The 27,985-nt window shown below is 41.7% G+C and overlaps 1 protein-coding gene across 1 annotated transcript in view; it reads right to left on the bottom strand.

Annotated features, from left to right (window-relative positions):
• The window catches only part of cdh1 (cadherin 1, type 1, E-cadherin (epithelial)), a 369,868-nt gene extending 342,995 nt beyond the window's left edge, over nt 1-26,873 (bottom strand). The window contains exons 1-6 of the mRNA XM_036128959.1: nt 26,865-26,873; nt 26,383-26,497; nt 24,807-24,898; nt 24,276-24,449; nt 19,774-19,914; nt 18,519-18,674 (exon numbers count right to left, since the gene is read on the bottom strand). Of these exons, the coding sequence (XP_035984852.1) occupies nt 18,519-18,674; nt 19,774-19,914; nt 24,276-24,449; nt 24,807-24,833 (498 nt within the window). The 5' untranslated portion in view covers nt 24,834-24,898; nt 26,383-26,497; nt 26,865-26,873. The remainder of the gene's footprint in view (nt 1-18,518; nt 18,675-19,773; nt 19,915-24,275; nt 24,450-24,806; nt 24,899-26,382; nt 26,498-26,864) is intronic.
• Between the last annotated feature and the right edge of the window lie 1,112 nt (nt 26,874-27,985).

Raw genomic sequence — 27,985 nt, 5'->3', positions numbered from 1 at the left:
AAAACTGGCTTGATCACCGTGGTTGTATTTATTTGGGTTAAAATTTTTATCTTTTCTCTTCACAGTGTATTTTGAGACGTTTCATCAAACGGGAAGTGCTTCAAGAAATCAGTCCACTCCAGTTGGCCCGACTGGATGTTAGTGACAAAAAGAATTGGGTCCAACCTCGAGAAGTCAACATTGGTTTGGGTGCAGAATCAACCCTAAAGGTAGTGTTTGAAGTCATTCTTAAAAACAGTACAAGGATGCAGAAAATGCAAATTGACGAGTTTTTACACGAGTCACTCTAATCGTCCCTGTCAGGAACTCCAAAGACAGAAAAAGATAGGGGAACTCACAGCGTTTAAGACGGAATGCATCATTTTAATGTCAGCCATCCTTCAGAAAGTGCAGGACAAGAGCCCCTTAAAATATCCCACCGTGAGGCAGCTGACCTGTTTGGACCCCAGAAAGATGTTCTCTGATCCAGAAGGGTGCCAGGGCAAGATGAGAAGGCTTGTTCAGAGGTTTCTACTCGATAAGCAGTTGTCAGGAGGTGTTTTAGCTGGTATGAGAAAGTACAGAAGTTTATTTGTTTCTGCATTCATTACAGTGAATGAATGAGTGAATTTAATCTGCCTTGTTGCTGAAATGTGCTTTAGTCTACAAATCGACTTGAAAATCTCTGTCTCTAAAGGCATAAGAGAATAAATTATGATGAATGTACCTTTTTCTTGTATAGGACTTGGTGTGACTATAAAACAAAGCGTTAGCATTTATTGATTTTTTTGCCCATCTTTGTATTGTTTCTTGCAGGTGCCATGGTTATACAGCAGTTCTCAGATTTTTTATCTGCTAAAGCTAGAAACAACACCTTCCTCTCCTACCAACACTCTGACACGAGGGTGGATGTCTTCCTCCATCATGCTTTCCAAAGCAAGAGCACTGAGCTGTGGGGGTTTTGTAAGAAGCTTCTTCTCCTATCGCATGGTCAGGCAACAGTCGAGAGAGGCTTCTCAATAAACAAAGAGGTTGAAACTTGCAACATGCAAGAAAAAACAATGGTCACCCAGCACCTGATCTGTGACTATGTTACAGTTCGTGGGGGCGTCCTCAAGGTCCCCATCACTAAGGAGTGGCTGTCCTCAGTTGCAGCGGCTAGGTCAAGGTACAGGATTTACTTAGAGTAGGAAAATAAAAAGAAACTGACTAAAATTGAAACCCAGAACCAAAGGGCAGCTGCAGTGCATATTGAGGAACGTAAGAAGAAGAAAAAGGTTCTGTCTGAGGTGGCAAGAGTTCTCCGGGATGATGCTGATTAGCTGGCTACACAAGCCGAGAGCACGGCTGGCACGGTGATGGCCCAACTTATCACCAAATCAAACACACTAAGAAAACGATACAAAGATAAAATGGCAGAATTGCAACAGGTGGAGGACGAACTGAAGAAGGCATGCAATACCATGCCATAGCTGCAAAAAAAAGAGAGACTGGTTATGTTGTGGCTTTAAAACTGATTTAATGTTTGCTTTGTTCCCTGCTAAAACAGTTTGTGAATTCAGTTAAATAGTTGTTGAAATATATCTGTCAATTTAGCTTTCTTCCTATACGGAACGTTTTTCAAAATTTGAAACATTGGTGCCACGCCCGCCGACATGGGGGGGACAAACGGGTCAGTTGTCCCGGGCCCAGGACAGAGGGGGGGCCCAAAACTGACACTCTGACAAATGGTCAGCGTGTCAGTCAGCGTGCGCGACTGCAGCAGCTTCCCCAAAGTCTCCGCGTCTGCTGCAGTCAGCACGCGCGCTGTCTGTGTCACGCCACTTTGCTGCTCCCCCTCCCCTCTCGTACATGGCTCAGCGGCGCCAGCCAATCAGCACACAGGCTCAGCCTAGCCCGCCCACTCAGCTCTCTCTCAAAAACATGAAGAGGGAAAGAAGTGCCGTTTGGCTCTATTTTAATACCGTAAATGAAATCAAGCTGTATGTTTTGTAAAAAGTCGGTTAAATTCAGTGGAAAAACAATAAATTTATCTAAGCACGTGGAAATCCATGAGCAAGAAACGTCGAGCGACAGAAACGAAGAGAGGAGACGAAACTTCTCTCATTGCCCCGACAGACCCACAGACTGACGTCACTGACTGAGGCGTTTCAGTCCTCCAGAGAACATCCAGGTAGATAAGAGTGGTCATCTTCAGCAGCAGTTCATGTTAACTTTCAAAGTAGATATTATCTATCATATGTTACTGGAGCCCACACAGAAAATGTAATTAAGACCTTGAAAGAACCCAGTACATATATCCTTTTAAAAAGGGTTATTTAAGATAAGACAACATTAGCTAATCCTTTATTTATCCCACGACGGGGAACATTATAGGATTAAAGCAACAGGGAAGTGCACACAACACAGACAAAATGACATAAGGATTGAAAGATATAAGAGGTGGATTAGGAAAAAAACCTCTATGAACATAACATGATTATTATTATTTAATTGTAATAATAAAATAAAAATCACAAAACCCGAAAGGTCAACAGTTTCATGATACTGGGGGTACACAGCTTGTGTTTGAGGAGGAGACAGAGAGAGCCATCCCTAGCGATAACAGAGACAGTGCAGGTGGAGAGGCTTACTACCCGATTGGATAGTCCAAGCATAGTTGCTCAGAGATGGATAACAGTGTTAATTTCAATGATCCCGCGTTATGGCCAACAAAACTGATTCTGATCAAATGAATGTTGTGCGTTTAATGGCAAAAAGGAAGCCTTTCTCAGAGATTCGGGGGGAAAAGAATTCCCACAGTATATAACATATTCTACCTCCTGCAATGAAAGGGAAAAGACTTGTTAGGGACTGGCTGTTATACAGCAGGTCAAAAAAGGCCATATTTTGGCTGCCGTGCCAAGAAAATGAAGAAAAGACCAACTACTGCACTAAATTCAATAGATGGGTTGAAAACATCCAACATAAAATACAGAGATTTCCAGGGCATGAAGTATACAGTTAAGTTGATTTTTTTTTTGGTGTGTGTGTGTGTGTGTGTGTGTGTGTGTGTGTGTGTGTGTGTGTGTGTGTGTGTGTGTGTGTGTGTGTGTGTGTGGTGGGTGTAGAGGGGGGGGCAAAAAGACTGCGTTGTCCCGGGCCCTAGCAGAGCTGTCAGCTGGCCTGATTGGTGCAATGGTTTATGTTAAAATAAACATTTGAGTAAAGTTGTTGCAAGCAGGTTTTTCTTGTGTTTCTTGTGCCACTTGAAATCTTTATTTCAAGTGGCATTAAAAAGTCTTGAATTTAACTTGCCTTATGCTGTAGGAACCCTGTGAAGGAAGCATAGCTCTAGATTCCAGCCCCAAGGTTACCACCAACCCGTCTGCGTTTCTAACAGATTTTCCCCACTCAGTGACACACCCGCTGAGAAGCCGACTCTGGTAATTGGCAGCTCCATAGTCAGAAATATGGCATTAGAGACACCAGGGACCATAGTCAAGTGCCTGCCAGGGGCCAGAATGGGCGACATCAAATCCTCCCTGAAACTGCTGGCTAAAGATAAGTGTAAATATAGGAAGATTGTTATTCATGCTGGCGGTAATGACACCCGGTTACACCAATCGGAGGTCACTAAAGTTAGTGTTGCTTCGTTGTGTGAGTTTGCTAAAACAATGTCGGACTCCATAATTTTCTCTGGTCCCCTGCCTGATCTGACCAGTGATGACATGTTTAGCCAAATGTCATCATTCAACCGCTGGTTGTCTAGGTGGTGTCCTGAAAACCCTGTGGGCTACATTGATAACTGTTATGCTATAATTACGCCATGATGAATAATTGATCTCAGATTGAATTCTGAACATGTAGTATGGAGGGGGGGTAACAAAGGAATTCCACTCTGGCTGCAACATGAGACCCTCACAGCTTGGATGGCCCTTCCTCTCACCAGGGGTCCTGCTGCTATAACACCTTCCTCCCACAGACAAAGAGCCCTCTTCACTTCTGCAGACCTCTTCAGCTCTACAGCAGCTCTCTCAGAGCAGACAAAGAAGGCCTGGACCATGAGGGCCTGGTCGGCCCTGACCGACACACAAGCCAGCAGCTGAGGGAAGGTGCCTGGACCAGCCACGCTTGATCCAGGGTCTGCTAGACTCGACTGCCTGCTTCAATGGAGGACCTCCCTGACTGAATCCGTATAAACAACACACTGAAACAGAGCTAAGCTTCACTCTGACTGCTGAGCAAACCAGCCGCAAAGTACAGACCAACGATTCTCCCTGCTTTTACGTTCTTCCTGGAATGACCAAAGTGGACAGAACTGACACGAGGCAAGAGACAGGTTTGGACAGGGAGCTGAGGGAGAAGTTAAAAGGTTTATTGGGAAATGTCTTGTAAACTGTTGTACACATGGTGCTTGAGAACAAAGGGCTAACGAAATAGCTCACGCTAGTTTATGGTACTGCTAATATCTTTTGAGTAGGGTGACCAGACGTCCCCGATTTCCGGGGACTGTCCCCGTTTTGGACAACCTGTCCCCGGCTAAAGATGTCTCCGATTTTACCGAGGGGGAAAATGTGTTATGGTAGCTGGTTGCGCTGATGATGACATAAAGACGAGGAACAGAGTGCACCACTAGATGGCGGTAATGATCCTTTTGGATGTGAGATGCCATTAAAACACGAAGAGGAGGAGGAAGAAGAGCGCACCACTTTTAAAACAGAAGAAGAAGAAGTGGAAATTCTTGTCACAAGCGAGGTGTACTTGCAACTGATGGGGAGCTGCCCTGTGTCATGGTAAGTATTTGGATCGAGCTGATCCTGTGAGAAATGTTTGTTTTTTTGCCCAGGTTAAATAAAAAGTAAGACAAGACCACGAGTTGCTGCCCACATCAGTAAAAGACACTCTGATAATATGTTACAGAATGATTGAAAACTCTTTGTAAGGCGCTAATCTGGTACGCTGGTTCTCCAGGGATCAACAAGGGTTCATTTAAAGATGTTTTAGAACTGATTGGTGATCTTTGGTTTATATTTCAGATAGTTAGTTATAAGTAGAGATTTATGGTTGTGATTTATGAGCATAGACTTCCAGGTTTGGGTTTAGCTTTTCTACTGCTCAGTTTGGATATATGAAAGTTCCTCATGAATAAATAGGAGCCAGTAACAGGAGAACAAGATCTACATGATCTGAGAATGATAGAGGAAGAGATAACCACCTGTTTAATGGTCATTTATTATGTTGTTTCTGCTTGTAGCTCCAAATATTGTGGTATTAGCATTTTTAGTATTTAATCAGAAGTAATAATAATAATAATAATAATAATAATAATAATAATAATAATAATAATAATAGCAAGTTTTCATGTTGTACATTCAAATGTTTTTGGAAGTGATTTTAATTATATAATGTCTCTGTTTTAGAATAATGTAAGATTGATACAAGAGGAGAGAGGAAGAGGATAGGAAGACAGAAAGGAGATTAAATGAGAGTGGAGGAAAATAGGAATGCTGATGGAAAGAACGGTTGACAAGAAGGGAGAAATATTTACTTAGAAGAGTATTAATAAAGTTCAAGTGATAAAGCGTTGACATGATCTATATGATAAACTAATGTATTGAGTAATGTAGTGTGTTAAGTATGCTATGTAAAACAGAGTGACTCTGGTTTAAGTTGAGTATCCCAATTGTCTGAGGATATAACCTCTTTCTGAGTCTCTGCACTGAACATGAGTTTCACTGCACTTCACTAGCTGTGGCAGAATGAAGAGGCAGTTTAGTTGTAATTTTTTCTTGTGTTTTAAAAATGTCAGTTCTGCACATAATAAATCCTCTTCTCCTCTTATTTTATCCAGACCTCTGGATACCGTGGATGATGGCTCTTCAGACACAGAAGGCCTTGAAGAAGCCAGAGGTGATCTCATGTTAGCTGACTCACTAACCGGAGTTAACTCACCTTATAGGAGCAAACAATATACTAGCACATCAACTACTACCATACACATACACATAATGTAGTTATACACATTGTTCTGACGTGTGTCATGCGCTTTTATTTTGAAGGCTGACTTTGCGGATTTAAACAGGATATGACATCACTCCTATCGGTCATTTGTAGTAGCAAGCAGAAAAGTTGAGAACTCTCTGATGGCTGACATGTGTTTCTAGGGATGTTTGAGTTCATGAAAGGCATTCCCTGTGAGTATGCAATACATCTGTGATAACAGTTAAGGATTCAGATTAATAAGATTTGTTTAAAAAACGATTTATGAGGATAAAAGGGAGCCATCTCTAAGCTAGCTTCTGTGATTCATTTTAATACATTTGGTTAGCGCTAGCATTCAAAACGTGGTTGCTGTATTTCTGTGCATTTCCACTCATGTATACTGTATTGTTCTATTACAGTTTCACACCTGCCATATAAAGAACAGTCTAAACCCATCCTGGCGTCGATGACTTATTTTGTGGAGGTGTTTAACTCCTGGATAGTAGAGCTGGGTTCTACGAGGCCAGTACAGTGAAAAGGGACACCCTGTATCGAGCTCCTCACCGCTGCGCTGTCACACATCGCATCAGCAACACGGCGAACACAGGGTCAGCACATCACTTCAGCACAAGATGGAGAATGAAAGGTATGAAGTCAGATCAACAGCCTCAAAGAGATCCAGCCGATCGTCTGCCTCAAGCGTCATCTTAGCTGCTGCAGCCGCACGAGCCAAAGCTGAAGCAGCTCAAAAAAGAGCTGAATTTGCAAAGAGAGAGGTTGAAATTAAAGTGGAAAAAGCCAAATTGGATGCAAAGCTTGATGTTTTAGCAAAAGAGGGTGAAGCTGAAGCTGCTGCTGCCGAAGCAGCAGTTTTAGAGTCTGCTGCTGCTGGTTTAGACACAAGTGATGAAAACCCGTTCCTACAGAACCAAACGGAAAACTTCCATGAACGAACTGCAGAATATGTAAAAAAGCATCAAGTGGACATTGAAGCAGTCATACCAGAAGATGTTACATTGGAGAATAGCAACACTTTACACCAAGCTAAAAGATCTGACATGACACCTAAAACCCACCACCTTCATAAATCCCAAGACCAAAATAATTCAACTGAAAGACAGATTAATCAGCCACAGTATAATCAGGACAGAGGCGATGAGATTCCTCCTTATATGCACCCCTCTGCTGGACGTTTTCGGTACTACTCCCCTGCTCAGAACAATTACAGTGAAACAAATGAGCTTGCAAAGTACTTAGTGAGGAGTCAGTTGTTAACATCAGAGCTCACCAAGTTTGATGACAGACCCGAAAACTATCTGTCCTGGAAATCTTCTTTCATCAATGCTATTGAGTCACTTGAACTTAGAGCTTCCGAAGAAATTGACCTGCTGGTAAAATCACTCGGGCCAGAGTCAACCAAACATGCGCAACGCATTAAAGCTGTAAACATTAACAAACCAGTTGCGGCATTAGATCTTATCTGGGAGAGGCTGGACGAGATCTATGGGTCACCAGAGGCCATAGAGGGCGCTCTTTTTGCCAAACTTGATCAGTTTTCCAAGATTGGGCCTAGAGACAATACAAAATTAAGAGAACTCAGTGATTTGTTACAGGAGATAGAATCTGCAAAACAAGAGGGATACTTGCAAGGACTCTCCTATCTTGATACAGCAAGGGGCATTGCTCCTATTGTGGAAAAGCTGCCGTTCGGCCTACAGGACAAGTGGATGATGGAAGGCTCTTCCTATAAGCAGAAGTACCATGTGGCCTTTCCTCCATTCACCTTCTTTCTACAGTTCATACAGACTCAGGCAAGGGCACGTAATGACCCAAGCTTTAATCTACAGTCTCCATCCACCCTCACAGTTAAAAAAGACAGATATGGAGAGACTTTTAACAATAATCGCAGAACAGTGTCAGTGCACAAGACTAATGTTACAGACCTACCCACTGAAGGACCAGATAAATATTGTCCTGTGCATAACAAGCCACATGCCTTACAACAGTGCAGAGCCTTCAGGGAAAAGTCCCTACAGGAAAGAAAAATAATATTAAAACAACACAGAATTTGTTACAGGTGCTGTGCATCTAACAGGCACATGGCTCGTGATTGTGAAGCTGATGTCAAATGTTCAGAATGTAGCAGTGATAAGCATCCAACAGCAATGCACCAAGTCGCTCCTAGCTTCCCCAAAGCCCTCCAACCGGCAGAGCACGGCGGGGAGAAACATGAAAGGCAAGAGGCAGCGGTTGTTTCGAGCTGTACTGAAGTATGTGGAGAAGGTTTCTCTGGGAAATCATGTTCAAAGATATGTCTAGTTGATGTCTACCCCACCAGTGATCCCAGCAAGCGCCAGAGGATGTATGCTATGCTGGATGACCAGAGTAACGTATCGCTTGCACGCTCTGAGTTTTTTGACATGTTTGAGGTCAGTGGTAACGCAGCGCCATACACCCTCCAGACGTGCAGTGGTATAGGTCTCACTTCTGGCAGAAGAGCCCTTGGTTATATGATTGAGTCCATTGATGGCTCTCTTGCTATGCCCCTGCCCATGCTAATCGAGTGCAATATGATACCCAACAAAAGAGAAGAAATTCCTACACCATCAGCCGCTAGTGCTCACAGCCACCTCAAGGGTTTAGCTCACAAAATACCACCTCTAGACAACAGCGCTGGCATTTTGCTACTGCTCGGAAGGGACATTTTGAGAGTACATAAAGTGCGCCGTCAAATCAACGGGCCCCATGATGCACCATACGCTCAGAGACTCGACTTAGGCTGGGTGATAGTTGGAGATGTATGCCTGGGCAGCACACACAGGCCTTCACAAGTCACTACTCTCAAAACCCACATTCTGACAAATGGAAGGCCAACTCATTTTCCACCTTGTGAAAATCACTTTACAGTCAAGTCAGAGACCAGTAGCCCTAACTTAAAAGGCTACATACACAACGAAAGTATTGGGAAAAATGTGTTTTGTCAAACCACAAATGATAACAAGATTGCACCTTCAATGGAAGATCTTTTGTTCTTAAAACTAATGAACAATGAATGTGTACAGGATGAAACACAAAGCTGGGTGGCTCCACTGCCATTTCGCCAACCGAGGGCACTGCTCCCAAACAACCGGCAATACGCAATCAGCCGCTTCAAGTCTCTGGAACGAACTCTAAACAAAAACCCTGAAATGAAAGCTCATCTCATTGACTTCATGCAGAGAATGATGGACAATGGGCATGCAGAACTGGCACCCCCAGCACAAGAAGACAAGGAGTACTGGTACTTGCCTTACTTCGGAGTATACCACCCAAAAAAACCATCACAGATAAGAGTGGTTTTTGACTCCAGTGCGCAGTTTGAAGGAACGTCACTCAATACAGTGCTATTGTCAGGACCAAATCTAAACAACAATTTGTTGGGAGTACTGCTCAGATTCAGGAAACATCCGGTAGCAGTCACTGCAGACATCCAGCAGATGTTCTATTGTTTCTTGGTGCGTGAGGACTGCAGAGATGTACTGAGATTTGTCTGGTACAAGGACAATGATACACAGAAAGAGCTTGTGGACTATAGAATGCGTGTGCATGTGTTTGGCAACAGCCCCTCACCTGCGGTAGCTACATATGGACTGAGGAGAGCTGCTCAACAAGGAGAGGCAAAATACGGGTCAGACGTCCGCCACTTCATCGACCGTGATTTTTATGTGGACGATGCTTTGAAATCTGTTCCGACTGTGGGTGATGCAATCGACCTTCTCAAACGAACACAACGGATGCTGGCAGACTCAAACCTCCACCTTCTCAAAATAGCATCAAACAAAGTTGAGGTGATGGACGCCTTCTCAGATCAAGACAGAGCCAAGGATCTTCAGGGTCTGAATCTGTTCAAGGATGACCTCCCAGATCAGCACAGCCTGGGAGTTAAGTGGAATATTATGGAGGACTATTTCACTTTCCACATCCCACACACCGATAAGCCCTACACACGAAAGGGGGTCTTATCAACTGTAAACAGTGTGTTTGACCCACTTGGGTTTTTGTCCCCAATCATCATTCAAGGACGACTTCTTCTCAGAGAATTATCTCTTCAGACGACGGAGTGGGACGAACCTCTTCCTGAGGACCTAAAGGGCCAATGGATAAAGTGGAAACTGTCCCTCCAGTGCCTTAGCGAACTTCATGTCCCACGCACATACACTAAAAGGTCTCTGTCTCGAGCTAAATATGTGGAGCTTTGTATCTTTTCAGACGCATCCATGAAGGCAATATGCGCAGTCTCGTACTTAAGGGTCACCGCTCATGATGGCACAACAGAGGTTGGTTTCATCCTAGGTAAGGCACGACTTGCTCCACGGCCAGAGCTCACAGTTCCTAGGCTTGAACTTTGTGCCGCAGTAATGGCGGTTGAAATGGCAGAGATCATAAAGGAAGAGATTGATCATCCCATTGACAAAACTAGTTTCTACACAGACAGCAAAGTGGTCCTAGGTTATATTCACAACCAGTCCAGGCGCTTTTATGTGTATGTGAACAACCGTGTGTGCCGCATCAGAGAGTCAACTACTCCAGAGCAATGGCATTTCGTTGCTACAGACCAGAATCCTGCTGACCACGGCTCGCGATCTGTCCCTGCTGCAGAGTTGCTGAACACATCGTGGTTCAGAGGTCCGGCCTTCCTTCAGCATTCGGATAAACAGCCAGAGCAACATGGATTTGAACTTCTTGATCCAGAAAATGATGTAGAGGTACGCCCAGAGGTAAAGACACTTTGCACTAAGGTTTCTAAGGGCACCCTTGGCACAATGCGTTGGAAGCGCTTTTCCACTTGGCGCTCGTTAAGTAAAACCATGTCACGCCTCATCCATGTTGCACAATGCTACTCTCAGTCAAAAACGGATCCAAACTGCACAGGGTGGCACATCTGTAGAACAGCCATCACCCCAGAACTGTTAGAACAAGCAGAGACATTAATCATCAGAAATGTGCAGTCTGAAGCATATGCAGAGGAAATACGATCCATCAATACAAAGCAGAACCTTCCTACAAACAGCCCACTCACCAAGCTTAACCCCTTCATTGGAGATAACAAGTTGTTGCAAGTTGGTGGTCGCATTAGTCGTTCAGGGCTGGGAGTAAAAGAAACAAACCCTATAATCCTACCAGGAAGTAATCACATCACAACCCTGATTGTGCGACACTACCATGAAAAGGTAAACCATCAGGGAAGGCATTTTACAGAGGGTGCTGTCCGAGAAAACGGCTTGTGGATAGTAGGAGCAAAGGGATGCATTGGGAAAGTCATAAGCCAATGTGTAACATGTAAAAAACTAAGAGGGAAGTTAGAAGAGCAGCTTATGAGTGATTTGCCTCTAGACAGACTCCAAGTGGCTCCTCCATTCTCGTACGTGGGTATGGACATGTTTGGCCCATGGGAGGTCACCTCAAGACGTACGAGAGGAGGGCAGGCAAACAGTAAACGCTGGGCAATACTATTCACATGTTTATGCACAAGAGGTGTTCACATTGAAGTGGTGGAGGAGATGAGCTCATCAAGTTTCATCAACGCACTGAGGCGTTTCTTTGCTCTGCGTGGTCCTGCAAAACAGCTGCGCTCAGATTGTGGCACAAACTTCGTCGGAGCCTACAAGGAGATGTCCACACCACAAGAAAGGGACAAAGTACAAAGGTTTCTGCAGGATCAGAAGTGTACCTGGATCTTCAACCCTCCTCATTCTTCCCACATGGGGGGAGTATGGGAAAGGATGATTGGGTTGGCGCGGCGCATATTGGATAACATGCTGCTGCAAGCTGGTCGTGTTCGACTCACCCACGAAATCTTAACTACTTTCCTTGCAGAAGTCACAGCCATAATAAATGCACGTCCTTTGTTACCAGTCTCATCAGACCCAGAGCATCCCCACATTCTCTCACCCGCAATGCTGCTGACTCAAAAAACACAAGTTGTACCCCCCATCTGTGACAACGTGGACCCCAAAGAAATGCTCAAAAGCCATTGGAAGCGTGTTCAGTTTCTTGCGGACACCTTCTGGAGCAGGTGGCGCAAAGAGTATCTCAGCACACTGCAAACTCGTCAAAAGTGGCACTGCAAGAAGATGGATATCAAACAAGGGGATGTCGTTCTCCTCAAGGACAGGCAGACAAGAAGAAATGAGTGGCCAATGGGTGTTATTGTTAAAACTTTCCCTAGTGACGATGGGATCATAAGGAAGGCAGAGGTAAAAGTTACCTCACAAGGGACTGTTAAGTGTTATTTTAGGCCAATTTCAGAGATGGTTCTCTTGTTATCAAGTGAGGTTCAAGTTTAAGTTGGTGGTATCCCTGGGATACCAGGCGGGGAGTGTTCTGACGTGTGTCATGCGCTTTTATTTTGAAGGCTGACTTTGCGGATTTAAACAGGATATGACATCACTCCTATCGGTCATTTGTAGTAGCAAGCAGAAAAGTTGAGAACTCTCTGATGGCTGACATGTGTTTCTAGGGATGTTTGAGTTCATGAAAGGCATTCCCTGTGAGTATGCAATACATCTGTGATAACAGTTAAGGATTCAGATTAATAAGATTTGTTTAAAAACGATTTATGAGGATAAAAGGGAGCCATCTCTAAGCTAGCTTCTGTGATTCATTTTAATACATTTGGTTAGCGCTAGCATTCAAAACGTGGTTGCTGTATTTCTGTGCATTTCCACTCATGTATACTGTATTGTTCTATTACAGTTTCACACCTGCCATATAAAGAACAGTCTAAACCCATCCTGGCGTCGATGACTTATTTTGTGGAGGTGTTTAACTCCTGGATAGTAGAGCTGGGTTCTACGAGGCCAGTACACACATCTTTATGTAAGTTTATACATGCTCATGCTGCACTACACACACAATCACTTGCATTCATGTCAAGGGGATTTCCAAGTCTGTGCTTTTATTGAACATGTTTAACACCTTTTCACCTCACATCACCAAAACCCATTTTCTCATCCCAAGCAGACTCTATGCGCAGCTACTTGTTTCCTGTCTTTCATTACTGGACAGACTGATTAATCCAGGTGTGCCTGGCTGGTTACTGAGGTCAGACACACCTGGATTAATCAGTTTGTCCAGTAATGAAAGACAGGAAACAAAGGAGCTGCTGAAGTTCAGGCAGTAGTGGAGCTGTGCTTATAGTCCATTAGTAGTAGAAATGAATCTGCTTGTTTGAGATGCACAGGCTCCTGAAGCGGCCAGTTGACAGTAAGAAACATATATCATCCTTTACCTGTGGGCTTGACCTCTACTTCTTTTTAATCTTAATGCAGAAAAACCTATTGCTCATAGGTATGTAGATGTAAACAGAATAAGTATTTGTTGCATTTTTTTAAAAGGTGGGGGAACTCTCTCTCCACAGACAGCCACAGGCTAAATGTTTGTATTTACTGTTTTTTCTTTTCCTCCCCTTAGGAGGCAGCAAAGCTCTTTGGGCCCCACAAAATTGAAAAGCCCTGCTAACCACCCTTGACCCCTCCACTCCCACCCCCACCACTTTGCCCCAACCCAGAGACACAGTTCTAGTTTTCTATTAACAACACTATTGATTTATTCATTCTATTAATCTTGTATAGATATACTAAAAGTGTGGAGAGGCATATCCCTGGCGTTTACACTTGATTTTTGTTGTTTAAATATTAATAAATATGTTTAATATTTTGTTTAAATATTAAATATTGTTTAAATATTAATAAATATGTAAAAAATAAATGAAACCATTACTGTCCCCGTTTCCTACTTTCATCTTGATGAGATGTATTGATTTTTATCCACGAGCAAGAAATGTCCCCAGATTTGATTTCAGAAATCTGGTCACCTTACATTTGAGTGTATTTTATGGTTTAACAGGAAGGTTATCTCCACAAGGGTTTCGTAAATTGATGGGACATTAATGTTTACGTTATCCAGCCCACTCATTATGACTAAAATAAAGCTAAAGCCTTTATTTGTTAGTGCCGAACGCCTGCTAGCCAAACTGCTATTAGCCTTGCTAACATCCGGTTTCGGACATTTCAAAGGGAGTTTGTTTTAAAGCATAACTGTTCTGCTCCGCCATCCTTCGATGGTGTTATGAGCCTTATCCCCGCATTACTATCAAATATTAATGTTGGTAAAGGCAGTTTTGACTCCTGAGGTGGTTAGACAGACTCCCTCCAGGCGTCTGTCTAACACATCTACTGATGTGTTAGACAGGCTGAGAAGAAGAAGTAAGTTTTCAACATGCTCAGTGAAGGCTATGGAGCAATCTTGGGTTTGACAAGGTAAAAGTTGAAGGAAGGGAGAAGAATGTCTTGTACGGGAACAAAAAGGAAGTAGCCAGTTGCTTGGCATGAATCAGGCCAAAAAAGGGAAGAAACAGTTTGGCTCAACTGACAGCTCCTTGTTATTGCATCTTCCAAACAGTTCTCGAAGTGCATAAAGATAAGGTACATGGAGCAGAAGTAAAGAAGGAAGAAGACCCAGGACAGAAGTAAGAAGATCATCTGGCTGTCAGGATCCAGCAGAGCAGCACCGCACGGCCGCTGCCGGCTCTCTCTATCCCTTTCCACAGGTGGCCGCTGATTGGCAGGGAGGCATGGGCTCGCAGGTGATCCGCATTACACGGCGATGGTGGCGAGCATATAAGCAGAAGGCTGCCAGCACAACACCGCCAGAGCGTTAACCTTGAGTGGTTGCCTCGCTCTGGATCCCGCTCTGCAGCACTCCCTCGTCCCCAAGTAAGACCCAAGCCACGTCCTGTCGCAAGCTACCTCAGTTCCCCAGCTGGTAGCCAGCCGTTCCCGCTTACCAAACCTCTCCATCGGATCCCGCTCGCCCTTCACCGCCTAGCCTCCCTGCCTCACAGCCACCTTCTCCGCCGCACTCCTGCCTAACCACCTCAGGCTGTCAGCCCCCGCTGGATCCACTAACCTCCTTCCCCCCTGGTGGATTCTCTATGTTCCCTGCGTCAGCCTTCGTTCCCACACCTCCAGCCAACCTCAAGTGTTAGCCTACACTGACACCTCCGTCGACCTCCATTGACCTCCGCAGACCTTTTACCCTAATTTCCCTCAATAAACGCTGATCATCATGAACTTTGTGGACTGGTGTGAGAAAAACCACCTGTGTCTAAACACCAGTAAGACCAAGGAGATTGTGATCGACTTCAGGAGAAGACCCCCACCTCACTCTCCCGTGAACATCCAGGGGCAGGAAATAGAAACTGTGGAGAGTTCAAATACCTGGGTGTTCATGTCAATAATAAACTGGACTGGACTCATAACACTGACGCCCTGTACAAGAAGGGCCAGAGCCGCCTCCACCTCCTGAGAAGGCTGAGGTCCTTTGGAGTGAGCAGGCCCCTGCTTAAAACTTTTTATGTCTCTTTGGTAGTCTCAGCCCTCCTCTACGCCATCATCTGCTGGGCCCCAGGCAGCACAGAGCGGGACAAAAAGAGACTGAACAAGCTGGTGAGGAACGTCCACTTCTGTCCTGGACTGCACTCTGGAGTCGGTGGAGGATGTGGCCGAGAGGAGGGTTTTGTCCAAGCTTACATCCATCATGGACAACACCTTTCACCCCCTGCACCAGACTGTAAAGGAGCTGAGCAGCTCCTTTAGTGACAGACTCATACACCTTGTCTGTAAAAAGGAGCGCTACCGCAGGTCATTCCTGCTGCTATCAGACTTTACAATACTGCACTATAACTGCAATAACTTGTGCTATAACTAATGTGCAATTACTATTTAATACCCTGTGCAATAATCCTGTTAAATAAGTGACTTCAGCTGTTGTAGTTATCACACTACCTCACTGTTGTTCTTTACCTGGTACCACTTTAATGTACAACATTAAATCCATATGTATATAAGTCACCTTGAATGTACATAAGTCATCTTAAACCTCGGCTTTATTTCTTTTTTTTATTATTTTATTTTTATTATTTTATTTTTTACTGTATAAATGTGGACACACTGTAAATACCTTATGCACCTTTTCCTCCTTTTTGCACCTTCTTTTGATTATTGAGCCGATGTGGCAAATGCATTTCTCCACTGTGAGATCAATGAAGTCTATCTTATCTTATTCAAATAATCCAACCCCTTCCTTGGCCACAGGTCAAGTACCCAGGCATGCAGACTGTACGCAGTGCATCTGTTGCCCCACAGAGCCCAGAAGCCCAAGAAAGAATCATAGTTAAAATATCAAATTAAGGTTTGACACCATGAGGTGAAGATGTTTCCCAGAGCTCCGTAAAGTAGTGACAAAGTCGATAATTTTAAGCAAATTTTAACTTTTATATGTATATTGATTCAACATTCTATGCCAGACTACTGATTGTAATGGATTTCCTGAGAAGTTTTCACTGACGACCATCCTGCCTGGCTGCAACCAAAGCCTCAAGATTTCCTGGCCTGCTGGCACCATTAGCAGCTATACCCACTGTGTTCTTCATTACTCTTTGTAGGATATACAATCTGCACACGAGGAGTGGAGATTGGAATTGTACATTCATTTGTGCCAGAGAGGACATTTGGTTGGACACCGTTGCTGCAAACAAATACATCATGATATCTAATTTAAAACAATCAATTTGCCATCCCAGGTGAAGCTCTTAATATGGTTTTCCTTTGGGCTAAAAGCTTCAAATGAATCAGTTGTAAAAGGTGAAACCATTTATTCTAGTTGTAACAAAAGCAATGTGCAATGTCAAAACAGGAATAGCAATTCTGGTTATTTATACTTTAGTGGAGTAATTATTTTTTAGCCTATTCTTTCCTTCTACTCCTTACATTTTCATACAATTATCTGTACTTCCTACTCCTTACTTTTTGAAAATAGTCTCATTACTTCTATTTTATTTCAGCTTGTTTTCGTTCTGGCTTGTCAATAAAAAACAAAAGCAAAAATAGCAGATAAATATCGCTACCCGAACAGAGTGATTTTGATTATGGTGGGAGGCAGTACTGCACCAAGTTGTTTGCCAAATGCCCCAACAACAACATAAGAAGATCAAAACGTAGAAGAAAAACATTGCATTTTAGAATTATTTGTTATTTTCCCTTTTTCTCATTATATTAATAAACCGCTAGGATTAATCATTCATTTTGGCAACACTGTGTACAGACACCCGTACAAGGGTATAAAAGGGCAATTAACTCATTTTCATGTCCAGTTTTATGATCTTACATCTGTTGCCCTCGTCAATTCCTGTAGCTATGCTTGGATGTTCATTTACATTCCAATAATAACAAGTAAAAGGTTATTGATAATATATCTCTGATGTTTGACATTTTGCAACAATATACACAACCAGACATCAGATTCTCTGCTCAGTGAAACCCATGTTGATGCTCAGCATTACACCTATACAGACATTTATATGGATTACTTGTACTTTAATACTTTAAGTAGTTTTATATCTGGTACCTTTATACTTTTACTTGGATAAAAGGTTTGAGTTGATACTTCTACTTCTACAGAAGTATTTTAAACCCTAGTATCTATAATTCTACTTAAGTAATAGATTTGAATACTTTTGACACCTCTGGAAATTAGACGAAGCGTCCCTGTTTGATAGAGTGCACCAGTCCCTTAAAGAACACCCCATCAAAACCACTGATCATCAGAGCACACTATTTCCTTGTGAAGGAGCAGTTATTGCATTGTGTAGCTAATGCTGTTCCCTCCTTTTTCAAGGCAAGCAGTTATCCTTTTTTCCCGATTTTACTGCTGCAATAGCCCAAAAAAAACATTCACAATTTACTGTTGTTAAACATTTTCTTCACACTTGGGATGAAGTTTAGACTATTCGACCAAGCAGAGTTGAAGATCAAACTTCTTGATGGAGCTAGGTTTACTGATCAACATTTTGTCATCAGGGACTTGGGAGGTGCTACCTGTCCAGTAGCAAAAGTTCGTATTGACAGTCCTCATATATAGCTTTTTGATCTTTAATTTGGATAAAATTGTTAATGTAGCAAAATTAATATATTCTGTTTTTTTTAATGCACCTATAAAATGCACCCTTCACTGGGTCCTGCCTAAAGCTCTAAGCATGTTTAGTTTGTAAAAGGTAAAACATTTTCTTTGTGTGCTCAGAACCAGAAACCAGTGACTTTACCTGTTGGTGAGGCCTCGGGAACTTCTGCCACATAAGAAGACTGATTAAAAACTGGTTTGTTGTCATTTTGGTCAATTACATTGACAGGAACATCCATGGGTTCCTCTGCAGCTCCGGTACTTCCCAGTGCCACAGCATGTACTTGAAGCTATAAAAACGAAGAGTTAAACTTATTAAGATATTATATTTTCAATCTATGTTACAAGCAACTATTCCATTTATTCACATTTTAATATTCAATATTTTTATTCACAGATTGATAAAATACACTATAATAGTCATTATGTTTTTATTTGTGTATTATTTTGAAAAAACCTGAGAATTGTTTCAGAAAGTAGTTAATCTCACTTGTCTGCAGCATTTACAACCATCTTTAACAAACCAAATCAAATAGAAAAGCATAAAGTTTAAAAGTAGCAGAAACAACACTTACCAGGTACTTGTCCCTTTTTTCTCTGTCCAGTTCCTGTGTGACATACAGATTACCATTGTCCTTGTCCATGGAGAAAAGACCAACAGGAGGCTGATCTGCTCCTGGACCAGTGATGCTGTATTGCATCGTCTTCATTTTAGCTTCATCAGAGCGTATCTGGACAACACAGACCAGGGATGAGTTGGGAGAAGTTTAAAGCAAAAAAAAAAAGTTGCTCTGCTACCACCAGACTTAGCTTTGTGTAGATTGTTTAATTTATTTTAACTCTTGAAAGACAGCCCAACTGTCATACTCCAGGCCTGGATGCAGGGCCGGGTTGTCTCTCTCTCTCTCTCTCTCTCTCTCTCTCTCTCTCTCTCTTCTCTGCAGGGCGTGATTAGCAGGTGCTTCTCATCACTGCTAATTAGAGCCCTTCTTAAGGAGCAGAGACCAGGAGAAGGGCGTCAGTTCTTTCTCGCTTCCAGCATGGTGCATGATCAAACTTACTCTGTTCCAAGTTTCCTCCAAGCCAGACCTAACATTGTGTCTCTGTTTTTCCTTCAGAACCATTTGCCCACGCCACAGAAACCTCAAGCCTGGAATCCTAAGGGAACTGGATGTTACTGATCGTCTGCCAGTGCTAGTCCTCCTCCTAGAGCTCACCTGCCTGTCCACCCTCCTAAACCATCTGCACAAGAGAGAGAGAGAGTCTCTGGATTTGCACACGGACCCCGGACATCACCCCTCCTGGTTCTTGGCAAGCCTCTGACTCTGTGAGTTTAGTGACCTCCACATTCTCATCAGCCACAGGCTGTTTCTCACCGTTTTCCCTCGTCTCTCCAAGCAGACCAGAAGACTGTCAAACAAGACACCACCAACACCTGAGAACCTTCACTCACTTCACTTTCACTTAATTTTTTTAGTAAATTATCCAACATTAAACACAGGAAACGGTAAAAAAAACAACGATATACAAACAAACCTTGAACCTGCAGAACCTGCACTTTAAACAATAAACCAGATTCAACTGAACTGTTTTGTCTCCATGGTTGCCCTGATTGTGAGTCGTTCTTTTCTACCATGACACCAACAGGCCAGTAAACATTAATTTTATTCAAGTATGGGACCAGAATTCAGCTTTGCTGAACAATTCAACAATAGTAGAAATATTAACAGCAATCTCTATTCATCGTACAAATAGAAGGTAGAAATGAAAGATCCAGGATGAAAGGTCTGGATGCCATTTCCACTAGTTAAACATTTTACTTCTTCTTACCTGGGCAATAAACTGGGGAAACGGTCCTCTGTGATTCTCAACAATATTAAGAGGAGGGATAAGCCATTCTCTTTTCCTCCTCTTCAGCCCTTGACTAGATATAGCGAACTCCGGGATGGAGATCTGAGGATCAGCTGCATCCTAAGGAAACATGTATTTTGTCACTAAACTACTGACGCTGTAAATGGCTTTCAGAAAAAGATGTCAAAGAATCTGATAACGAATACATCCTGATATCTAATTTAAAACAATCAATTTGCCATCCCAGATGAAGCTCTTAATATGGTTTCTCTTTGGGCTAAAAGCTTCAAATGAATCAGTTGTAAAAGGTGAAACCATTTATTCTAGTTGTAACAAAAGCAATGTCAAAACAGGAATAAAAGAATAACTACCAAGCAGGTAATGAAATGCCGTTCTACATGAAAAAGAATTTGTTCAACAAATAGGAAAAGTTTGACCCAACAGCAACTATGACCATATTACCATATTGAAAACGTTCCGCCATTTCTATCATATCACACATTCAACTTCAACTCCCATAATAACATTATTGTTAATATTAAACATGCAACTTTTTATATTTCAACAACATTTGCCCTCTTCATTTATCCCTTAGGGAGCAGTGGAGCCCGGCGTGCATCCTGGGTTTTGCTCACAGACTATGGAATTTGAACCAGGAAACTTGAGCCCCTCTTCCACCCGGCCTTCTTGATTTCACCCGCCCTACTCGGCCCTCCCCACTCAGCTTTAATTGGCACAGTTGTTTTTCAACCAGCCTAGAAATGTCTGGAAGAGGGCAATACCTCTTGGAGATGGGGCCTGTAACCCCAGTTCCACATCTTTTTTGCAAATTAACACTTTAAAGAACAGTGTGAGAAGTGGTAAAGAATAAAAAATAAATCATTATAACTATCAAAAATAAATACAAATAATCCTAGCTTTCTCTTCAGTACAGTTGCCAAACTAACACAGAGTCATAGCTCCGTTGATCCATCCATTCTCTTAGCTCTTAGCAGTAATGATTTTATGGGATTATTCATAAATAAAATTGATTACATTAAAAATAAAATAATTGGCATCCTCCCAAACATGATTACCTCGTCCTTAGTAAGTGAGGCAGCATTGGAGGAATCTTTAGAACCTGAGCAGTGTCTGAACTGTTTAGAAGCAGTAGAGCTTTCTGAGTTATCTAAAATTCTAGCTTCATCTAAACCTTCTACCTGTATGTTAGACCCGATCCCAACCAAGTTGTTTAAAGAGATATTCCCTCTGATCAGTGGCACTATTTTAGACATTATTAATCTATCCTTGGTAAATGGATATGCACCACAGGCTTTTAAAGTAGCTGTTATTAAACCTTTACTTAAGAAACCATCTCTTGATCAAGATGAGTTAGTAAATTATAGAATTATATCTAATCTTCTTTGCCTATATAAAATTCTTGAGAAAGTAGTTGCTAATCAACTTTGTGAACATTTACAAAGTAATAACCTACTTCAGGAGTTTCAGTGAGGCTTCAGAGCTCATCATAGCACTGAAACAGCTCTGGTGAAGGTCACCAATGATATTCTCATGGCCTCAGATAATGGACTTGTGTCTATACTTGTCTTGTTAGATCTCAGTGCAGCATTTGACACAGTTGATCACAATATTCTCCTACAAAGACTTGAGAATACTGTAGCGATTAAGGGGAAAGCATTAGTCTGGTTTAAATTTTATCTGTCAGACAGATTCCAGTTTGTTCATGTTAATAATAAATCTTCCTCAAACTCTAGGGTCACCTGTGGAGTACCACAGGGTTCAGTCCTTGGACCAATTCTCTTTACTATATATATGCTTCCGATTGGCAAAATTATCAGACAGCATGGGATTAATTTCCACTGTTATGCTGATGACACTCAGCTGTATTTATCCATAAATCCTGATGAATCCAATCAATTACTTCGACTGCAGTCATGTCTTGATGACATCAAAAGCTGGATGACTTTAAATTTCCTGCACTTAAATTCTGACAAGACAGAAGTTGTAATCTTTGGACCAGAGTTCTCAAAAAATAAATTTCTTAATCAATCACTTAATCTGAATGGCATTAACTTGGCCTCTGGTAATAAAGTAAAAAATCTTGGTGTTATTTTCGACCAAGACATGTCATTTAAATCCCATATTAAACAGGTTTCCAGAGTTTCCTTTTTTCACCTCAGGAATATTGCCAAAATTAGAAACATTCTATCCAGGGGTGATGCTGAAAAACTAGTCCATGCATTTGTTACTTCAAGGCTGGACTATTGTAATTCTTTACTATCAGGAAGTCCACAAACTGCAGTTCAAAGTCTTCAGCTGATCTAATATGCTGCAGCAAGAGTTCTGATGAAAAACAACAAGAGGAATCATATTTCTCCAATTTCAGCTTCCCTTCATTAGCTTCCTGTTAAATCAAGAATAGAATTTAAAATTCTTCTTCTAACGTATAACAGCCCTTAACAGTCAAGCTCCATCATATATCAGAGATCTGATTACCCTGTATGTTCCTAACAGAGCACTTCGCTCTCAGGCTGCAGGTCTGCTGGTGGTTCCTAGAGTCTCTAAAAGTAGAATGGGAGGCAGATCCTTTAGCTATCAGGCTCCTCTCCTGTGGAACCAACTCCCAGTTTTGGTCCGTAAGGCAGACACCCCATCTACTTTTAAGAATAATCTTAAAACTTTCCTTTTTGACAAAGCTTATAGTTAGAGTGGCTCATGTTACCCTGAGCTACCTCTATAGTTATGATGCTATAGGCTTAGGCTACTGGAGGACATCAAGACCTATTTTTCTCACTCTACTGAGTTCTACTATTCTCCAGTTTTGCATTGTTTGTCGTCATTTCAGCTTTTAACTTTTTGTTCTCTCTCTTTTTTTCTTCATAGTAGGTACACCTGGTCTGGCGTTCTGTTAGCTGTGACATCATCCATCGAAGACAGATCACCAGCTATTACCATCTAATGTAGAACAGTTTACTGGATCAATGTGTGCTTCTGTGCTTGTTTGTCTCTCTTGTTGTGTCTCTGCTCTGTCTTCTCTAACCCCCAGTCGGTGGAGGCAGATGACCATTCATACTGAGCCCGGTTCTGCTGGAGGTTTTCCTTCCCGTTCATGGGGAGTTTTTTTTCCGCTGTCACTTCATGCTTGCTCAGTATGAGGGATTGCTGCATAGTCATGGACAATGCAGACAACTCTCCCTGTGGCTCTACTCTTCTTCAGGAGTGAATGCTGCTTGTCAAGTCTTTGATGCAATCAACTAGGTTCCCTTATATAGAAAATTCTTGACCAATCTGTATAATCTGACCCAATCTGTATAATCTGATTGAATTTGTAAAGTGCCTTGAGATGACATGTTTCATGAATTGGCGTTATATAAATAAAATTGAATTGAATTGACTATATATTCCAGTACGCAGGTATCATCTTGAAGAATTTAAAGTCTGTCTTTTCTCAAGTAGAAGAATGAGTAAAGAATCCGTTTAAAGGGCTCCTTTCCCTCTAGTTATTGTGTAGAGGGGGCAGGGTCTTAGAAGAGAATTGGTTCTAGAGGCTGGTCCTGACATGTCAGTGTTTTTCTCATAGAGAAGGGAATGTCCCAGCAATGTGAGCTTCTAAAGAGTTCAGAAATACGGGCCCCTATTTCATCCATTTCTACTTTAACTGATCCAGTGACCGCCTCTCCAATTTGTGTTGAGTCTTTGAGTTTTTTTTAAGTAATGTTCTATTTCACACAATTTTTAGGAGGTGGACGGTAAAAAAGGCGATAATGTGGTAAACATAAGGAAGCTACAAAATGGCAAGCATCTGGTCATCTTTAAGTAGTCATAGGATGCAGGTCTTAGGTTACCTGTCATAAATCTTCGGTTATAGGCTTAGGCTACAGGTTACTTATGTGGTAGTCATGAATCTTATGTCATAGGTTGTAGGCCACAGGATACGCATCTGATAGTCAAAAATTATAAGTCATAGGTCACGCATCTGGTTATCATAAATCATAGGTCATGTACAGATACTATACCAGAAGTGGGAGGAGGCTAGGGGCGTGACTCCCGGGGCAGGACTTCCAGGGCTGAACCTGAAGTGAGTGTGGGCACCTGTCACTTTGGAGTGTGGACAGGTTTCAGTTTGATGATAGAAGGTAGCGTCTACTACTCTCTTTTGTGTGTGTGTATATATATATATATATATATATATATATATATATATATATATATGTTTATGCTTACCTAAAAAATTTTAATTGCCACTATTTAGAGATGTGCAACATTATACCGAGGATAATAAAAAAAAATTAAAAGCATAAATGTGTCTGCTGGTGCTGGTGCATTTTTTTTTCAGGATCGTTATATCTCTCTGAAAATGTTTTTTACATTACTTAGTGATTCACATTTATTACCTACTGCACCTTCCAAAGGGCTGTAGAGGAAACAAATGGCATGGATGCAAACTGAAAGTGCATTGTGTTTAATCCTTTTGATCTTGCCTCTAACTTATTTGTGAAGTCCTTTAAAGGAAAGTTGTTCTGGGGGCTCTGGGCTGCTTCATGGTCCCCATTGTGCTGTAGTACAACAGAGGCTGTTGCTTCCTGGCCCAGTGAATCCCAGTAGTAAATGTTGAAGTTTCGTTGTCCCTTCTGAAGAACCGTACATCTTTTAACCTAGAGAAACGAGGGATTATTCTCATAAAGCTACGCATAGTCTGTATTAAAATTCTGTATATAGCAATTAAACTGCAGCATTGATACAGCGACTATAATGTCTAAAAGTCTGTGAATGGTTCATCTTGAATTTTAGCAATTGACAATTATTATGCTGTTGTTGCTAAAATCCAAAATATAGAGATGAACATTTAAAGAGGAGGAAAAAAAAATTTTTATTTGAAATTGCTTGCATGCTTTTAATACGGACATCTATTGAAGCAAAACATGATGTACTTTGAGAAAGAAATATTTTTAACATTAATGATTAGCCAATATATTCATGTGTGCCTTTATGTTTCTGAAAACTCTGCTTACCATTAATGTTCCATCTGTCTGAACCATGAAATCCTCATCATCACTGGTGAAAACAAACTCATCTGTGCCATCTGTGCAGTCAGTGAAGTTCACTGAGGCAGAGGGAATATTAGTTTGACATTTCAGAAAGTAATGATAGGCTTCTAGTTTGCCAGACGTGTAGACTTGTATGGAGTGCATATTATTAAATTGAATTACACAATTTATTGCTTTTTAACTACCACTAACCACTTAAAGCACTTTTATAATAGAGCCCGATTCACCCAGCTATCCTCTCACTGTCCGCAAACTCATTCGCTAATATGCAGGTCAGTAGACAGCTAGTTAGGGATAAATATCATGCAGTGTGGTTCAGATGGACCCAGAACTGCCTGACTTGAGTTCTGAGTAGTAACCCAGAGGTTAATTTAAGAACGCATATAGTTCCGGCAGGCAATTACTTGCATGCAGCAAGGGAACAAAAGAGTTGCATGCTGAAGCCACAGATGTTGTTGATGGAGGAGGTCATGAGAATAGAACAATGGCGGGTGGTAACAAAAAAACCACACCTGAAGGCCAGGTCTAGAGGCTGGCCAGAAGGCCGTAGGAACCCGAAAAGGAGCATCTTTGGCAGCTACTGGGACCCATGTATGAGCCTGCTCAGGAGGTCAGCTGGGTGGCCTCTGGGATCTAGAAAATAGCTCTGGAGGATGTAGGCCACTAGGACCCACGGAGGAGCTTGATAGATTGCCTGGGAGACCACAGGATCCCTCAAAGGGTCTATGAAGGTCAATAAAAGACCACCCTTGGAGTAAATATGATGCTTCCTGGAGATCCCTTGGAGATCTACAGAATCGGAACTTGAAAGATAGCTAGATCCTCCACTTACTTGAACTGGTGTTGTAAAGTGCCTTGAGATGACGTGTGTTGTAAATTGCGATCTCAGAAGGAAAGCACAAAGTCACTTATAATAAGCAAACTTGGCAACACTGAAGCTGGTGTACCCAGAGAAGGCCATCCATTCACAGGGAGAACATACCAACATACGCTACAAACTCTACAACTGTACAGCCCAAGCTTATTTATTTAGTTTTGGAAATGTTTATCTTCTTTGTTATTCAATTTTCATTATGAAATGGGCTACATAAATACACTTGCCTTAAGGTGAGTACTATCATTCCTAGGACTATCATAGGAATACAGAACAGCTGGGGCAGAATAAAGGGGAAACTAAGGACAGATAACTCGTAAACGGAAATACACACATAGGGAACACAAACAGGACCTTACTTAGCAAAACTAGATTAATTCTAACATCAGTATCTAAACAAAATGCAAAGACAACAGAACACAAGAAATAAACTAAGTAACTCAGCAGTGGAAAACAACCCCAAAGTAACCAGCATGCCAACACATGTGAGAATCCAAACATAACACCTATTGCTCATAATATTGTATTTTTACCAAAATGAGGCATTTCTAGGTAATGTTGCAGCTAGAATTAATCTCAGAAATATACAGGTGCAACAGAACTGTTCTTCTCACTCACTCAAAGCTGGCCCATGCTAAAGGTATGCAAAACAGCAGTTGTTCTTACCTTTTCCCAGTTCTGTGCCCTGTCTAAGATACTTTCCCGTCACTTTGAAAATAATTATTTTGGACTCAAATCCTGGTGCACATTTTGGGTCTTTGGCAGGCCATACGGGTGACGCCTTGAAAGAAAAAATAGTTTCAGCAAAGCACAATTAACAAATGGAAGCTCATTCATAGCACATAATTTAACTCTTCCATTCCACCTGACACATCAGATTGAATCTAGTAAAGTAAAACTAAAATCTACCGAGACTTTGTGATAGCTGCTGTATTTATTTAAAAATCTTTTTTTTAGTTCACTTCTTGCATTTATCACTTTTATCTTTATTATTGTTGTAAGTTATGTTTTTCCTGAAATGTTTTGCGTGCTAGAATGAACAAGTAGCAGTGCACAATTTTAAGTACACTGACTCTGGGTCTTTTGTTAATGACTCAGACACTGTTTGGAAAGCAGATTATAGAACAGAGTCAAACCTTCTGTCTTACCTGAACACTGAAGAAAAAACACACCATACTGTGAACCAAATGGTCCCCATCAGTTCTCTGTGCAGAATGTATTGTAATGTAAAGTAGTTTATGTTGTTGCTGTTAAAAAGGAGTTGGTTGGAGGTGCAATTGGGGTCGTTCATCTGAAGGAAGGAGGAAATCCATCTGGGCAAGCTCCTGCAGGAATCCTAAATGGTAGTAAGACCCATGTGACATCAGCATGCACATGTGCAGGATTTATGCTCCTTATTTGGTCATATAGACAGAACACCGCAGGAGACAGAAACTCAGAGATTCTGATACTATCTGTTGTTTTGCAGGTTACAGAAGAACAGGTGGGGTACACCTAGAAGACATTTCACCTAGGTGAGGTCAATCCATCACCACAATACAAAGAGACACAGGAAAAAACATTTGTGCTCACTCTTGTTAATGAGATTAGTCTAGAGAAGGGTGACCATATTTTGGTCTGCAAAAAGAATTACATCTGGCCCAGTTGAAAAAAAAAAAAAAAAACATTGACATATTTAAAATATCCCTTACTGTGGGGTTAAAAGAATAATTTAATAATATAAAAAAATCAGATAGCTTTCATAAGTCAACAAGAACAAATATGACTTTTTGCTTTCCCACCTAAACTTTTTCAGCTCTTCATTTCTTTGTGAAATGTAAGTCAGAATTAATCATCTGCCATTCCCTATAGAAAGGATTCCTTTCTGCGTTTTTTTTTTTCTGTCTTTGCTCTGTCTTCTCTAACCTCAGTTGGTCGAAATGACTGTTCATACTAAGCCTGCTTCTGCTGGAGATTTTCCTTCCTGTTAAAAGGAGGTTTTCATCTCCACTGTCGCTTAATGCATGCTCAGTATGAGGGATTGCTGCAAAGCCATCAACAATGCAGGCGACTGTCCACTGTGGCTCTATGCTCTTTCGTGAAGACTGAATGTGTTTGTCAAGACTTGATGCAAACTACTGGGTTTCCTTAAAAAGGAAAACTTTTGACCAATCTGTATGATTTGATTGATAAAATAAAATTTAATTCAATTGAAATGTAGTGGTCGGTCATACAGCAGATCTGGAGAAGCCTCTGACTGAAGACACTCTGTTGTTGAACGACAAAAGGA

Source organism: Fundulus heteroclitus, unplaced genomic scaffold, assembly GCF_011125445.2.
Source record: "Fundulus heteroclitus isolate FHET01 unplaced genomic scaffold, MU-UCD_Fhet_4.1 scaffold_126, whole genome shotgun sequence".
NCBI lineage: Eukaryota > Metazoa > Chordata > Actinopteri > Cyprinodontiformes > Fundulidae > Fundulus > Fundulus heteroclitus.
Note: the sequence above shows the minus strand (reverse complement) of the source record. Positions and strands in the feature narration are given on the sequence as shown.